Consider the following 17,316-nt stretch of genomic DNA (forward strand, 5'->3'; position numbering starts at 1 on the left):
CCTAAATTAGTTTTCTTATTGAAAGAAGATACTTTTACACCATCTGATATCTGATTTTGTTGCCAAATTAAAAAGGGCCAGCCCATCACAAACAGCTTTACAAGTTCATTAACCCTTTATGGGAAGAGTTTCAGCTTCCTAAGTGATTGTTTACTTGTTGTTTTATTAATGTTCGAGCTTCAAAAGAAAATATGAATTACATTTTGTGTTGAGGTCAAGTCAGTAGGGTCAATTCTTACCCTGTTTTCTCATTTTCCCAGTGAAATAAAAAAAAAAACTTCAAAAGGAAAGCAAACTGAGCAGGTTAAGAATTAAACAACCACATTTTAATCAATAAATATAAACATTTGTTTGTTAACAAGTTATCGGGCAGAGTAAAATAGTAATTATCAAGGATTCAAAAGGGGACACCACCTTGAAAACACAGTGCAAATATCTTCGCCATAAACCTTCCCCCATTTAGAGAATTAGAGGTAACAAAAAATTTACCCAGAATAAGGCTTGGGATAACCTAAAAAGTTCCAGGCAGATTGTAAAGCTAAAATAGATGATTTTGCACATAACAGGTAACACAAAGATTATCTGACAACTCAATGAATAAATGATTGACTGGATGATTCACTGAACACAGGGAATAGGATTCCTTCTATTCACATTGTGAGCCAGGCCCATATCTATTTCTGTAACTCCCTTGCCTCACTCTCCCTTGCTATGCTCTGTATTGCAGGAAATCACACTTCCCAGGGCCCTTGCCAGATTCCTTCCAGGTAGGGCTGGAAGGGTAAGGTGTTAGAGGAAGACTAGCCCGGGTATGTTGCCATGTCTGACTCATCTGGTGTTGCCCCATCTCGGGCAATGGCTTTGTTCCTGCCACGGCTCCATTTCCCACAACTCCTAGGTGGTTCCAGCTCCTACCAGCCAGCCCCCAACCATGTTTCCAGCTCCTGTGTATGACCCCAGCTTCTGGACTCAGGGAACCACACCTCCTCATAGCCCTAGGTGGTAACAGCTTCCTTTCATTTATCTTCTCTTTCATCATCTATGTATGTCAATTTCCTCTATTAAATTCCATCTACTGAAATACTTAGAATGGTTTCTGTTTTCCTGATCGGATCGTGACTACTACATATTAGAATCATTACACTTTTTTCCCCCTCTAACATATCTGGGAATTCCTGCACGAGAATCCGCTGTAAGCCAATGAAAATCATCACTCAAACCGCATTCAATACCCACTTTTTGCAATACAGGCAAACGAATATCCCTTTGGCTGTTTTTTTGTCAAGCACTCTCTTTGCCAGGTACAAATATGACTCTGATGGTCTACCAAAGTCACCACCAACCACGGTGGACACAGCCAAAACTCATCTGCAGAGGTCATTTTTGTTGTATGTACTAAGTGTGACAACAAGGAAAAAGAAAGACAAACAGGCAATTAATCTTAAGAGAAAGTCGCCAAATGGATAACAATGTTAAAAAAAAAAAAATCTCTGAAAATTCAGAGACGATAAGACAGCACCAGAAAGTTTCCTGTTGAAGCAATTTTCCTGAAGTTAAAATCTTTTAGAATTTCTGGATCTTTCAAGAGCATCAAAAAAAAAAAAAATTCTGATTCATCAACAAATGATCCGTAGCTTCTCAGCTAGAATGCGCCCCTGGAATGGTTATCTTCAGAAGTAGAGTTCCTTGGTGAGCATGGAGACCACACATGGGATCTGCTTCTTCTCATGGAAGCATGGGTCATTAGATTGAGATTCAAAGTGCCTGGCCACCCTGTCATTCACCCTGGTGAGAATCTGCAAGATCTCCAGGCTCTTCCCGTGCTCGTTCAGGATGGAGCAGAGGGCCTGCACAAACCAGGAGCCACTCCCTGGGTTCCTCCATGAGTAATAGCCTTCAACGGGAGAGAAAGAAGATGAAATCAGCTGACCTGGCCACTGCTCCGCTCACCACCCAGTAGGAGCTGTCGGTGTTTGGGGCCTTCGCACGTGCTTTTCTGAAGTGACAGTACTCCCCGCCTATCTGTGCAGGGTATGTGTCCTACAGGTAACCACTCTAAAACACAAATCTCATCCTGTCCCTCTCCTACCTAAAACAGTTCCCTTGCACCCCTATATCAGGGTGAAGTTCAGGCTGCTTAGCACAGCCCACAGGGCCCATGACAACGTGGCCCCCTGTCTACCTATCCGGGTTTGAACTTTGCTAATGCCCTGTCACACCCTGTGCTATGGTCTCTCGCTCCTCTCTGTGCCGTGGGAGTGAAAAGGCAGTGGTCTACAAGCCAGGGTGAGACCTCTCATCAGAAGCCACAATGCCCGGCACCTTGATCTCAACTCCCAGAACTGTAAGAAATGAATTTCTGCCCCCCAGTCTGTGGTCTTATGTTAGCACAGCCGGAGCAGACTGACAGCCCCTGTGGTCCAGCCTTTTGAGTTTTACCAACGCACTGAGCCACCTGCCCCTGGGCACTCTGTCTGGTGAGCCCTCTCTCCCTTCCTCCTGCTATTTGGTTTTTCAAGACCCAGTTACAGCAGCTCTTTTTTCCAGAAGCCTCTCTCACCTGCCTCCCTAGAGTTCACCCTTCTTCCTTTAGTTCTGCTAGACCTGGCTCAGAGCACCTCCGACCTGAGTCACAGGTTGGTTCACACAGACACATGTTGCCGTGACTCCGTCTCCCTCTCACGGGCAGGAGACCAGATTTCTTTCTTCCACGCACAATCCTTAAAACTTGTGACGTTATCATTCTCACAAAACCCCATCTGTAGATCCCGCCAGAACTGGTTTTCCAAACACAGTGGCCTATTTACTGTAACCAGTACCTCTGTATCAAGCACTTGACAAACTACTACTACAGGTGGGAGAATTCTAACTTAGTGATGGTTTCTACCCCAAACAAAGGAAGTTCACTGAACTCACTCAGGCAGACCTGGGGCTTGGTTAATCCTAAGGTGGCTTGCTTGCTACAGGCATTTCTGGTGTCTCTTAACAGGCTGCCATATAAAAGAATCCTGGCCTGAGCTCTAACTCTATTACATACCAAAATCTCTATATGACCTTGGGCAGGTCACCTAAACTCACCCAAGCTCAATTTTTTCTTCTATCTGTAAAATTAGGACAGATGTAACACCTTTCCTAACTACCTACGCAATTATTTCAGGGACGATTGAGGTAAAAGACATGAACAACACTCGGTAAATTGTAAAGTGCCACAGAAATATTTGTTCTTATAATTCCCAACAATGATAATAATCATCATAAATGAGAGAATTCAGCCTTCTTTGGAGAGAAAAGTGACTACGTCCCTGTGGTAGGCAGAATAATGGCCCCCAGAATAATGGCGCCCAGGGATGTTCATGCCCTAACTCCAGGGCCTGTGAATATGTTACCAGACATGGCAAAAAAGAGCTTCGCAGATGTGATTGAGGTCAAGGAAACAAGATGGGGAAATTATTCTGGATTATCCAGGTGGGACTAATCTAATCACAGGAGTCCTTAAGAGAGGGGAACCCTTCCCAGCTGTGGTCAGAAAGAGCAGTGTAAGGGTGGAGGGAGGGTCAGAGATGGGAGGTTGCCGGTTTTGAAGCTGGAGGAAGGAGGCCGCGGGCCAAGGAATGCAGGTGGTTCTAACATGCTGGGAAAGCAAGGACGTGGATTTTCCCCTCTACAGTCTCCAGAAGGAACTGTAGCCCTGCCAACCCATTTTGGAATTCCGACCTCTGGAACTGTAAGGTAATACATTTGTGTGTGTTAAGCAATGTTTGTAGCAATTTATTTCTATGGCAGTAAGAAACTGACATAGCTGCAAGCCTTCATTTCGACGGTGGGCCGGATGGCATGGTCTGGTTAGCAGACAATGGACGTGATACCTGGAACTGTGGAATAGGCGAAGAGAAAGTCGGCTTCAACTGGGATCTTATATCGGGGACTAGCATCTGTGTCACTGATAGGCCCCGAGTCGGCCTGGATCCCATCATCAAGCTCTGTCCCCCGGCAAGCCTAAATATCAAAGCAGAGATCACTCCGTGAAGCAACAGAAACACGTGTGCTGTTCACTGCCGTGTCCCAGTGTTGTCTACGCTTGGCATGTACTAGCAATGCAACAATCTTCAAGATAATTTGATAATGTGTCAAATCAGTAAGCAGAGCAAATAAAAATATTGCAACGTCTTAAACTCTCACAATTTGTGATCCAATGCGATCTAAATGCAGATGGCGAGGATTTAGAGGTAGAAAAATACAACCCAAATTTGCATACCCCAATAGAAACAGCATGTAGATTTGTAAAAAATGACACAATCCAAGCCATTGTGTAATCTTTTGCCGTTTCTATGGACTTTGGAAAGGGATTACCTGAATGAAGAAGAGTTTGGGTTTCTCTAGCAGGGTTTTGCATCGATCCCCCCTAAAATGGGCTGTCAAGTCCTTTATTGCTGTCTTGCCATCTGTTCCATAAATTAAATTTTCTTCTCCGTGGCTTAATAAGATGCAGGCAAAGCAGGCTGAATTTCTGTGGTCCTCTTCAGAAGCTGCAAGCGATTTAAACATTGAAAAGTTAAAACCTATGTCCTGTGGGACCTCAGAAGTAGTATTCCCTTCCAGCCTGGCAGCTGTTACTGACAGAGAGGGACGGGCAGATAGTGGAGAAGCACCCCTGGACGACACTGGAGAGAAGTTAGAGAGCGGGAGAATTCTAGAATTCTCTAGAATTCTCATGAGGAAGAGAACCCCAAGGGTAGGAGGGCTTCAGGCAGCAGCTGGGAGACAGCATATGGGGTTGCTGAAGGGTGTGGCCTTTGTTAGGTCTGTGACACTGGGTGAGTTACTTAACCGTTTTGTGCCTTGGTTTCCTTGTCTGTAAAATGGAGACAAGAGTACCCATTAAATGAGTTGATATTTGTAAAGCAGACCACAAGAGTATTGGGCAAGTATTTGTTAAAGAAAATAAAACACACTAAGTGAAAGAAGCCACTTGCTAAAGGAAAAATACTCTACGATTCCATGTGTATGAGGCTCCTAGAGTAATCAGGTTCACGGAGGCAGAAAACAGAACGGTGGTTGCCAGGGGTTGCGGGGATGGGGAAATGCGGCGTTAGTGTGTCATGGGGACAGAGTTTCAGTTATGCAAGATGAAAAGAGTTCTTCTGGAGACGGGTGGTGACGGCTGCCGAACAATGGGAAGGTACTCACTGCCACTGAACTGTACACGTAAAAGTCGTTAAGATGGTTTTATGTTATGTGTCGTTTAACACAATTTAAAAAGTAAAAAATAAGATTACAAAAAAAGAAAGAAAGAAAGAAAGAAAGAAAATGCTAGGTTGGCTGTCAATTTAGGAGACTGAGGAGAGGAACCATAAATTATGTAATGGCTCAGCTTGATTTCATCTAAGGTTCTGGGGTTCTAACTAACTAGCTAGCTAACTAACTAATTACTATAACCTATCCTTTCTTCTTCTCTTCTCTTCATCAATGATGAGGGAAGAAGAAGATTTAGAATTTCGTAATTCCCTGGTGGCCCAGTGGTTAGGACTCCACTCTCTCACTGCCAAGGGCCCGGGTTCGATCCCTGGTTGGGTAGTTAAAATTCCACAAGCTGTGCGGTGTGGCCAAAAAAAAAAGAAAAAAGTAGTAAAGAATTTCTTGAGCACCTACTGCGGGCAGACAGTGATCTAGGTACTTTGCCGGAGTTATCTTATTTAATCCCTACAAGAGCCGCTTGAAGTAGGCCTCGTTTATCTTTATTTCACTGATAAAAAAATGGAATCTCGGAGAGGTCCTAGAACTTTGTCCTGTCAAGAAAAATCACCATGTTGCTACTTTGACAGGACAGTAAATGGGAATTCTGTGATCCTGACATGCCCTGGACACGGGTGAAATAACTCCCTTTTCATAAGGACAGAAACTACAACTGGGACAAGCCCTTACATCTGTAGAGGCCATTACCCTTCTCAAATCACATTCACAAACTTTCCCTCAGCTAATGCTGACTGCGGCCCCAAGAAGCAGGAGGAGATGGTATCATGATCTGCATTTCAGGAAAGTAAAACACCGAGAAGGCACAGATGCCTCGTCTAGCTCGCCCAGCTGCTAGAACTTGGACTAGAGCCCACATTTGTACTCTTGACTTCCAGTCTGCTCTACCATGTGGCCTACTAGGGTACAGAAGGTGGGCTCTTAAGATTCCTGTTCGAAGAAATAAGGAAAAGATGACTAGTTTTTAAAAATATAAGAGACGGTACTTAAGAGAGAGTGTTATGGGGGGGATGTCTTTTTCTTGTTTAGCTGCACAGCTGAGAAAAGCAGCACTGATTGGAATTGTGTGCCTACCCTCTGCCCATGGGTCAACATCTAATGAGCTGGGAGGGCATTACTTTCAATCATTTGCCCTAAATGCGAGAATATCCTAGGTGGCTTCCACTAGATGGTGTGATGTAATAGAAAACGTAATTGTTCTGGAATCGGAAGACCAAGGCTTGAGGTTTGGTTCTGCCCCTACTAACTATGCCTTCAGTATGGCCTTTATCCTCTCTAAAGCTCTGTCCCTATATTCATGAAACGGGCAAGATAATATTGTTGGCCAACACGCAGGGGTTGTGTTAAAGATCTAAAGAAACAATTTTGTGAACACGGAATTGGCGGTTTGAAATTGAGACCATTCTGTAGATACAGAACCTATTTCTCTTGCTGTGATGTAAGCTGCTTTCACATTTTAGGGGGAGATCTAAGTTTCCAGAGAGATAGGTGCCCCAGAGACAGGTATGGAGTCACCCAGAGGAAGGAAGGGCTTCCCACGCTGAGACATTTCCCTCCTGCGTGTGAAGGTGTCTTCCCCAGACCAGGCGGGAGAAGGAAGAAGACTGAAGGAGGAAGGGCAGGATGCACCTTTTTTCAGCAGATCTTGCATCCTGGCACAAGAGCAGTCATTATAGACGGTCACGTCGAAACCCAGGCTTCGGAAGCACTTGAAAAGAGCCTCAGCATCTTTGTCTGTTCCGTTGCGGACACCCATTCCTGTGGGAATCAAGCACCGAGTCCACGATGAGTGCCACGTGCTGGCACCATCAGGCCAGGCGCTCCGGCGTAAATGCTGCCAAGGTCACGATTTAGATGAGCGACTGAAATAAGAAGCAAACTCAACGGAGAGGGTAACTCAGCCCACCCACAAAAGGTGAGCCTCGTCACGGCGACTCTCAGGCCCAGTCAGCCCAAACAGCCCGCCTTGATCCTCAGCCAGATCCCACATGTGGTCCAAATATTACATCTGCTAATGCACATGATGGGACTCTCAGACTGCAAGTTCCCAGCTTCCCCGCATCCCTCTTTCCTGGACACTCGAGTACCACCTGCGGAGGGGCTGTCTGCCACAGGAGGTGGGCACAGTGTCTCCCTGATGAACATCTGATACAAGTCTGAATGCAAGCTGAAGAAACTGGAAGGGAACGGCAGAGGCTAGCCCATGCCCACAGCACCCACCTGTCACTCTGTCGAAGTTCTTGTTGTTTATGATGATGCATTTGCCCACCTTCTCAAAATTCATGTTATACTGATACGTAGGCACTCGGTCCCGGGGGTTCTTGGCCGATTTCCCTGAGTCATTTTTCTTCTTCTTACTGGGGAAATACAAAGCCAGTCAGGGGCTGTGGAAGATGTTTGGACAGGAATGACCTCTTGTTTTTACTACTAGCATCAAAGGGGTACCCGAAAATGCTGCAACGTCTGAGAAAAAGAAATGGAGCTGGGGTGGACAGTTGGTTCTGTTTAACTGTCATGTTTAAAATAAACAGGATCTCCTGCTTAATTTCATTAGATGCTACAGAAATGCAAACTGAAATCATAATGCAATACCAATACATTCCTCAGAATGGCTTCATTGTCTTGGTGACCACGTTCGGCACCTGGAATTATCATACGTTACTGCGGGAACCCCCTTTGTACATCCCTCTGTGGAAAACTGGCAGAACCTACTGAAACTGAACTTAAATATATCCTATGACAGAGCTATTCCACTCCTGGGTATATAGCTCAAAGGAGAGCAGACGTTTACCTAACGACAGAGCCACACATGTGCACAGCAGTACTATTTAAACAGCCCGAAACAGGAAATAATCCAAATGTCCATTTACAGTAGAATGGATAAATTGTGGAATATTCAAGCAATGCAATACTATAGACAGGCAGACCTCAGAGATATAGTGGGTTCGGTCCAGACCACTGCAATAAGCAAATATCCCAATAAAGCAAGTCAGATGATCTTTCTGGTTTCCCAGTGCATATAAAAGTTATGTTTAAACCATACTGTAGTCTATTAAGTGCGTAATATGTCTAAGAAAACAATGTAGGTGTATCTTTATCAAAAAATACTTCATAGCTAAAAAATGCTAACCATCATCTGACAACACAAGGTTGTCACAAGCCTTCAACTTGTAAAAAAAACACATTATCTGTGATGCACAGTGAAGTGAGCACAATAAAATATATGCCTACAATAATGAGAGTGAACAATCCATGACAACACAGAGCCACATGGATGCATCTTAGACACGTAACGCTGAGTGAAAGAACCCATACACAAAAGGGTACAGAAGTGTGTGCACTTCTCTATGTAGATGTTATAATTTAATTAACATTTACATTAAAAGGGGAAAAAAGGAACAGCAACTTAAACAAGAAAGTAGGCCCCTTCCGATCTCCAGACACTGACCATCCAGTTTTCTAAGAGTCAGGCACACAGGCACTGAGACTGGAATCTGGGGCACCGTTGACAGGCTAGAGGAAAACAATGACAAACGTCAGTGGGGAGCTGCACTGCTAGTCGACCGTCTGAATGTAAGCTCCATGACAGAAGAGATTTTTTTATCTCTTTTGAAAAACTGCAGAATCCCCAACACCTAGAACAACGCCTGGCATATGAGTTGCTCAATAAATATTTGTTATAAACTACAGACCAATAGCCCTAATAAATAAAGATGCAAAAATCCTTGATGAACTCTCAGCCAGCCAAGCCAGCAATCTGTAAATAGGGTGATACACCATGACCAAGTGTGATTGATCCCAGGAACACAAGGTTGGTTTAACATCCAAAAATCAACCAATGTAACCCATTGTATGAACAGAATAAAGGACAAAAACCACATGATCAACTCAATTGGTGCAAAAAAGCATTTGACAAAATCCAACACCCTGCTATGATAAAAATGCTCACTAAACTAGGATTACAGTGGAACTAACTCAGCCTGCAAAGGGCATCTATGAAAAACCCAGTGCTAATATCATACTTGATGAAATAAAATTTATATTTTAAGGTGGAACAAGAAAAAATTAAACATAAAATTCTCTGTGTTTGTCTGGGCCTCCTCCCTCCGTCCCTAATGTGCAGTTTACCTCTGCACTCCATGTTAACCAGAACTCCTCAAAGACAGGAGTGCCCGCTCGACTGTAAAGATCAATATTTCTTCTTTCTTCGGATACTAGCAATGTAACTTCTTAAAATAGCATTCTTTCCCAGTTCCGTAGGGGGTCGTGGGTGACTTGCTGCTGGCTTTGCATATGCTTATCTGGACTATGTAACTTTGGTGAACTTTATGTGAAACATCAGTATGTCATTTTGATGGATGAGCCTGTATCGCGAAAATGAATATGACTGTGCCTTTGACTTCTAACAGGTAGAACAGTTCTCAGAGCTTTCTGAGAATACGCTTCCTGGGTTATAACCCTCGGTTTGGCTCCAATAAAATTCCCGTTTTCTTCCTGATGTGATAGTTAACTGAATTTTCATCGACATACTTCATGATGAAAGGCTGAATGCTTCCTGCCCTACAATCAGGAACAAGTCAAATATGTCCACTCTTGCCACTTCTACTAAATACTGTATGAGAGGTTTTAGTCGGGCAATGAAGTTAAAAACTGTCATATGAATGAATGAATCAGGTTTTATTTGCTCATTTTGCAGACATGAAAACTGGGGTCCACAGAGAGGCAGGGGGTTGTCCAAGGTCACCCAGCTAGTGATCGGCAAGGTGGGACCATCACCCAGGCCTCCTCCTTCATGTCAGCGTTCCACAGCCTTATGCTCTTGAGTATCTGTTAGAATGATTTGTCCACCATCCTCCCAAAGCTCCATCAAAAGTTGGAAGAAGTAAAGTGAAAGTGAAAACTGAGCTTGTTCCCTGATGGGTGTGGCTCCAAGGGTATTTCACTCTGAGTTTTCACTGAATGTTACCTGAGTTTCTCAGAATCTCTGAAAGGATGTGGTCTTTCCCCTTCCTCCTCCTACTTTGGTCCAGATTACAGGTTAGCTATGTTAAGTCGAAACTTCAGATTCCATATTGCTGTTTTCAACCTCAACATGACTTTATCCTCTACTTTTATAGGGTCAAATTTCTTCCGTCGTATCATTTTATTTCTAAAAGAGAAATGCCCTCAGTCTGGTCTCCTACCTTCTAAAGTCTCCCCTCTCAAAACATAGGTGGAACATTCTATGACATGAATCACAGCAAGATCCTTTTTGACCCACCTCCTAGAGAAATGGAAATAAAAACAAACAAATGGGACCTAATGAAACTTCAAAGCTTTTGCACAGCAAAGGAAACCATAAACAAGACCAAAAGACAACCCTCAGAATGGGAGAAAATATTTGCAAATGAAGCAACTGACAAAGGATTAATCTCCAAAATTTACAAGCAGCTCAATATCAACAAAACAAACAACCTAATCCAAATATGGGCAGAAAATCTAAATAGACATTTCTCCAAAGAAGATATACAGACTGCCAACAAACACATGAAAGAATGCTCAACATCATTACTCATTAGAGAAATGCAGATCAAAACTACGAGGCATCACCTCACACCAGTCAGAATGGCCATCATCAAAAAATCTAGAAACAATAAATGCTGGAGAGGGTGTGGAGAAAAGGGAACCCTCTTGCACTGTTGGTGGGAATGTAAATTGATACAGCCACTATGGAGAACAGTATGGAGGTTCCTTAAAAAACTAAAAATAGAACTACCATACCACCAAGCAATCCCACTACTGGGCATATACCCTGAGAAAACCATAATTCAAAGAGTCATGTACCACAATGTTCATTGCAGCTCTATTTACAATAGCCAGGACATGGAAGCAACCTAAGCGTCCATCGACAGATGAATGGATAAAGAAGATGTGGCACATATATACAATGGAATATTACTCAGCCATAAAAAGAAACGATATTGAGTTATTTGTAATGAGGTGGATGGACCTAGAGTCTGTCATACAGAGTGAAGTAAGTCAGAAAGATGTCGGTCTTCAACTGACATCTCTGAGGTAGGTGGAGGGGGCATAATCACACCCTTTTTATAGGTAATAATAACAACAATTAGCGTTTGTCAGGGCTTATTATGGGCTGGGATCTTGATAAAATTCTCATCTGCATTTTCTCATTGGCTCCTGAGAGGACTTTAGCTAATTTAAGCTCACTCGAAGACCCTAACAAGAGGAGCATTATGCTTGGTGGGCTGGAGGTCAAGTTTATGCCCTTTATGAGAGAAAATTCCACTTCTGTCTTCTGCAATACAGATTATTTTAAAACAAACTGTACAATGATATCCAAATTATAAACAAGCTGTGATTTTTTTAGGCTGCCATAAGCCAAACTACACCAGTGAGCATTTTTTATAAGAAAAACAGGCTTAGATGTAAGTTACACGAAAAAGAAAAGAACTCTGTTTCTATCAGAATAGAATTTGGAAAACTAACTGCTTAAAAAAAAGGAACACAAAAGTGTGTATATAAAGATATATACACTTTAAAGAAAACACTTTCCATGGTTATAAAAAGTACCTTAAAAATGAATATGAAATGTGATTCTTATGTGATTCCCCAGTAAATATCTCAAGGGAGATAAGGACAATTTCCCTTTCTTATCCTTCCCCTAAACTGAATTCTCATTTTTCAAAATGAACTTAATATCTGCTTCTTCTTTCCGGATTTGAGTCAGTCCATATTAATTTTTCCTTCTAACTCAAATAGCTTTTTGTTAAACCCAGGTCTTCCCACACCGAAGCTATCAGAGAGTGATTAGCAACTTGATCCCATTGTGCTCATCTTCCTAAGAGGCACTGGCTTTGGGAAAACTCCATCTGTAGCTTAAGTCTGGGGAAGCAAACCCTGATGATGAGCTTAAAGCATGTAACGAGAGACAAATAAGAGGAAGAAATGATTGTCGAGAAGTCACTAGGGGAAAGGAGCCAGGAAGAAACCAGGCGGACTAAAGTCTATTGCCTATGGATAGATTCCGCAAGTAAAAGAGGCCAAGAGACTAGAGTCTACCACCTACTAGTTGTGAGGCTTTGGGGTCCCTTCTCCTGGGGATTATCTATCTCCCTTTCACCCCAGTTTCCCTCTTGTGGGAGCAGTGCCATCTCTTCCACTTTGCCAGCTGCTGTTGCCAGGGTGCTGCAGAGACATGAATTCAGTACAGCCTCACATATAGGAAGGGGGCTGATTCCTGAGAGGGGCGTACGTTAGGGAGCCCCAGTAGCTGATTCCGCAGGAACACAGGGCAATCGCTTTGCTTGAGTCTTTCTTTTGTGTGTGACACCCAATACTATTTGGAAACACTTTTGGACTGACAAGTTCTCTTCCATTTTTTCCCCCTGGGGTTCCCATGTCCAGTTTTGAACCCTAATAGCAGGCCTCAATTAAAAGATCTGGTTGGCAGACCTAAGTTTATTCAGTTAGCCACTCACTCCCATAATAACCAGCAGGGCAAGTATCAAGATCTAATTCGGCTTCTACTTCCTGGGTGGACTGTAAAAGGCAGGGTCTTGAATCTAAACCACATAGTTATTGTTAAAATAATGAGGAAGCTCTCCCTATCCTGATGTGGGATGATTTCCAATAAGCAGTGTTAAGGGTGGAACAAAACAAAGGGGCAAAACAATGAGACCAGTGCGCTACGTGTCAGGAAAAATTCGTATCTTGCTTGTATTTGCATAAACAGACCCTTGCAGGATGATATAATGGATAAATCCACAGATTTCCGGGCGGGACTGCCTGGGTTTGAAACCCTGCTCCACCACATAGCTGAGCGATCGTGGGCAAGTTACGTATTAACCTCTCTGGGCTTCAGTTTCCTCATTTGTAAAAATGACAAAATTATAGCATCTGCCTCAGAGTTGGTAAACAAGTTAATATTCACAAAGCACTTAGAACAGTGTGCAGCATGTAGCAAGTTGTACTGAATAAATAAACATCATCATTATTACTCATGTTATTTATTAAATAGCATCAAAAGTGGTTACCTGTGTTCTGGAGCCAAGAGCAGGACGGCAGGAAGGAGAAAGAATTTTGACTGTATATCTCTTTTTCTATCTATGAATAAGTTAACTACTCAAAAGATTAAAATAAAAATTATTATTTAATAGTTAAAAATCACTTGCTGCAAATGGATTTCAAGACCTGTTTTGAAAATTACTTTTTGGACTTTTTGGATTCATACTTTTTTGTGCGAGTTGTTGAAAGGCGTCCCTGGACACCCCATTTCTCTGTTTTCCACTGTGATTTTTACCCCTCTCCCTAGCCTTCTTCCTCTACGTGTCAATAGTAACAACAATAATAAATAAAGTTCTAATAAGTACTACTTTTTGAACACTTACTGCTTTACATATATTATCTCATGTAATCTTTACAACAACTCTGTGAGACATTAACTCCATATCTCATGGAAAAAGATTATATTAGCTTGTCCAAGATCACAAAGCCAGGCAGGGGTAGTGTCCAGGTTTATTCTGAGGTCTGACACCAAGTCCCTTATTCCAGGGTTTCTCTGTTAAAATTCAGATTCCCAGGCCTTGCCCTAGACCCAGGGGATCAGAGCCAGGCCTGGGTATTTTCCTGGAGACGCTCATATCCTCTGAAGCCTGAGGGCCTCAGCACTAGCCTGGGCCCGCTTGGCCCTCACCTTTCACTGCAGTGTCCACTCCTGTTTCAAGCCCCTTCGCTACTTCATAGCCCATGGAAGCAGAGGTCCCTGTGGGCTAGTCCCTCTTCCTCCCGGGCAGGGTAGAGAGTACCACCAGCTCATCCCACCCTATCAAACATCACTCTCCACATGACTGCAGCCTTTGGGCCCCTTGGCTCTTGGCTAGAAAGTCAAATGAGATATGCCTCGGGGAGCACGGCCTGTGGAAGGCGGCCCTGGGCAGCAGCGTGGTTCTATTTAGGGTCATGTGTGGGATTTATGGCTCTCCACGAAACCTGCAAGGTCTCCCCCAGGTGACAGCTGAGCTGAACATTAAACCGAAACTAACTGCACAACCAAAAGGCTTCCAGGAAATGCCACTTTGCAAGCAATGCCATCCTTATTCTCCCTTGTTTGCACAATGTTTGGGTGAGTCCCCAGCACAGCCTTGGTGGCCCTGTAACTCACTATCAGCACAGTCGGGGGAGGTGAGCTCTGTGACCGAAGTGCTAGCAGCTCATAAAGAGTTACTGTTTGTTTGGAGATCAATGGTCAGAGCCAAGCAGATCATCAGATAAACAACTGCTGTTGGACAGAAGCAAGGCCCTCAAGGGCTCCAAAGAGATGGTGCTCATTAATCAGCCAACTGCAGAGAGATGGCAGTGGCCTGGTCCACAGCTCAGCACCACGGGTTCTCCAGGGGTGGGCACCAGGGTGGGAATGAACAGGGTGATAAGAAGCTTTCAAGGATCCAGGTTAGAAACTTCTTCAGCTGGCGATCCTCCCCCAAAGACAAGATTTTCTAAAAGTGGCTGTTCTTGTCGTCCTGGGTTCATTTGGCCTTTTCTGCAGAAGATGCTAGCACACGTGGGCACTGCCGTTACACAGACCCCAACAGGTGGGCACCCGCACTTTGTTCAAGTCCAGATCAATGGAAACCAGCCTTTCTCCTGATTCTGACAAACGGTACAAATGGTGGAGGAACCACTTAAGATAGTCCCTAAGTCACCAGGAACAAGTATCACTGATATATTTTTAAAATTTATTTTATTGAAGTATAGTTGATTTACAATGCTGTGTTAATTTCTGCTGTACAGCAAAGTGATTCAGTTACACACACACACACACACACACACATATATACATTCTTTTTCATATTCTTTTCCATTATGGTTTCATCAAAGGATATAGAATACAGTTCCCTGTGCTATACAGTAGGACCTTGTTGTTTCATTAATATTTTTTAAAAGGGTTTTATGCTTTACAAAGTATGTTAATAATCATTACCCCCACTTGTTCTGCAAAGTACAAATGAGAGGTATGGAAAGATGTAACAAATAAAGGCTGGCCAGGGTATTTTTAACGCCAGATTCTATCACTTCCCATTGTACCCTCGCCAGGCCCCGTTCTGTTCCCTCCCTTTGCTAATTTTGTGCTGATAAACTTAGTCTTTAACTTGACCTTTTTACATTCTGAACACATTGGCCAAGATTACGACACTGAGGAGAAACACAGGATTCTGGTTTTGGAACCTGCTGTTAAGTGCGAGGCTGTGATAAACCAGACCAGTGAAGTAAAAAGTCCAAGTCCTCTTAAAAGCTCATGTGTTACATACAATTGGCTGCAGATTTTAAAACAACAAATCTGGCCACGAAATCACTGTGCTTGGTTAGGGCTGGACAAGCAAGGTCACAACAACTACAAAAGCCTGGTAGAAAGACTGACGTAGGAAGTGCATTCAAGTGTGCATCAAAGACAATGAGCAGTTAATTTACACAAGCAGGTTGGCTGACTACGGCGCTTCCTAACCATCCTTCATGTTTGCTGGTGTTGTATTTCCTCGCTCATATGTGCAAGGACCACTGTCTTCATTTCCCAGATGTATTTTGGTAAGCTCAAATCTCTGCTAGGAACGCAGATGATACCAGCATTGATTATCAGGAAGGACCTAGATTATCCTAACTTCTCAGGTCGACAGCCATTATTTGGAACCTCTGATTTCGCAGTCACTTCAGCAAAATCAAGAGGCAAAGAGTTACCACCAAGCTCTGATAGTTATTTATGTAGAAAGACTTCCTTGAAGAGTCTACAGTAACACATACCAGAAAACATTATAGGATAAAAATACTGTACCTACTATACAAAGAAGTGAAAAGCCTCAGAAAGTGCACAAAAAATTTTTACAATCCACTCTTGGTACAAGTATAATTTTCCCCATCACCAGAGTGAATAAATACAGGTTTTATCTTCTTACAGATCCCCCAGGCTGCTCGAAACGTGAATTACACCTTTCTATATTTGGAAGGGAATATAAGCACTGCAAACCCGCTATTTATTTTCTAAAGTGTCTCCGTGAATAGGACTCCCAGTAGCTCTGTCTGTTTGCAGACATTCATCAGCATGAAAGTAAACACACCACCAGGCACACGTTTCCCCAGGGCTGCTTCATTCGGAACCAGGGCTCTGGTTTTCATAGCTGCTTTGTCTAAATATTTTTGGGATGATTCATTCATGGTTTCAGGATTTCAGTAGAGGGCATTCCCCGCAGTCCTGACATACCAAGGCAAAGAACAAGACCGAGAGGAAGGGAGAGAGTGAAGGTGGTACCTCATGTCTCCATCTGAAAGCAACCCCCTCTGCATCAGAACTAGGCTTCGCCCTGCGATGACCGGCAGCGAGTTTCCTTCTTCTCTGAAATAATAAAAACTCAACATGCTCGGAGCACAGCAGGGGCAGGAGATTGGCACAGTCCGTCCGGCCCTGAAGGCCCGTGACTGAATCAGCAGTGAACCGCACGCTGGAGTTTTCCATAGGACCATTCACACTGGGGCTGGGAAAGTCACACTGGCCTCCCCCTTCTCTGCTGACCGGCAGAAATACCCAGGCTCCACACGGCTGCATCCTCCCCACTCCAGGACAGCTCCCTAGAGAAAAAGCGACTTTCTAGGAACTTGGGGTCCCATGGAAAAAAACCCACATTTCCACAAAGATGCAGTCAGTAGCACCATCTCTGAGAGTGAAAAACTGGAAACAATGGGGAAATGGCTAAGCAGGGGACAGAGTATCAGGAGAATAAAATACTACACAGCTATTTAAAGTGATGAGCACGCAGATGTGGGCAACCCACCGAAGTGCCAAATCTACAAAAGGTGGCGAAACAGCACACGTAGGAGGTGCAAAATATGTAAAGTTCTACGTGAGTGAACAAAAATACGAAGTGAGTTCGTGCTGAATCAGAGAGTTCAAATTCATCAGGTTATTTTTTTCCTTTTAAAGGTCCTCAAGGTAGTAATATAAGAATAAAATAGAAGACCATAGAGGCATACCAAATAGTTTAATTTTCAAATGAAGTATATAAACATTTTTCAAGGGTC

The 17,316-nt window shown here is 43.4% G+C and overlaps 1 protein-coding gene across 1 annotated transcript in view; it reads right to left on the bottom strand.

Moving 5' to 3' along the window:
• Positions 1–359: 359 nt before the first annotated feature.
• The window catches only part of CASP7 (caspase 7), a 30,173-nt gene continuing 13,216 nt past the window's right edge, over positions 360–17,316 (bottom strand). The window contains exons 3-7 of the mRNA XM_030842434.3: positions 7,471–7,607; positions 6,880–7,008; positions 4,351–4,526; positions 3,867–3,996; positions 360–1,894 (exon numbers count right to left, since the gene is read on the bottom strand). Of these exons, the coding sequence (XP_030698294.1) occupies positions 1,671–1,894; positions 3,867–3,996; positions 4,351–4,526; positions 6,880–7,008; positions 7,471–7,607 (796 nt within the window). The 3' untranslated portion in view covers positions 360–1,670. The remainder of the gene's footprint in view (positions 1,895–3,866; positions 3,997–4,350; positions 4,527–6,879; positions 7,009–7,470; positions 7,608–17,316) is intronic.

This window comes from Globicephala melas, chromosome 16 (assembly GCF_963455315.2).
Source record: "Globicephala melas chromosome 16, mGloMel1.2, whole genome shotgun sequence".
NCBI classification, from domain to species: domain Eukaryota; kingdom Metazoa; phylum Chordata; class Mammalia; order Artiodactyla; family Delphinidae; genus Globicephala; species Globicephala melas.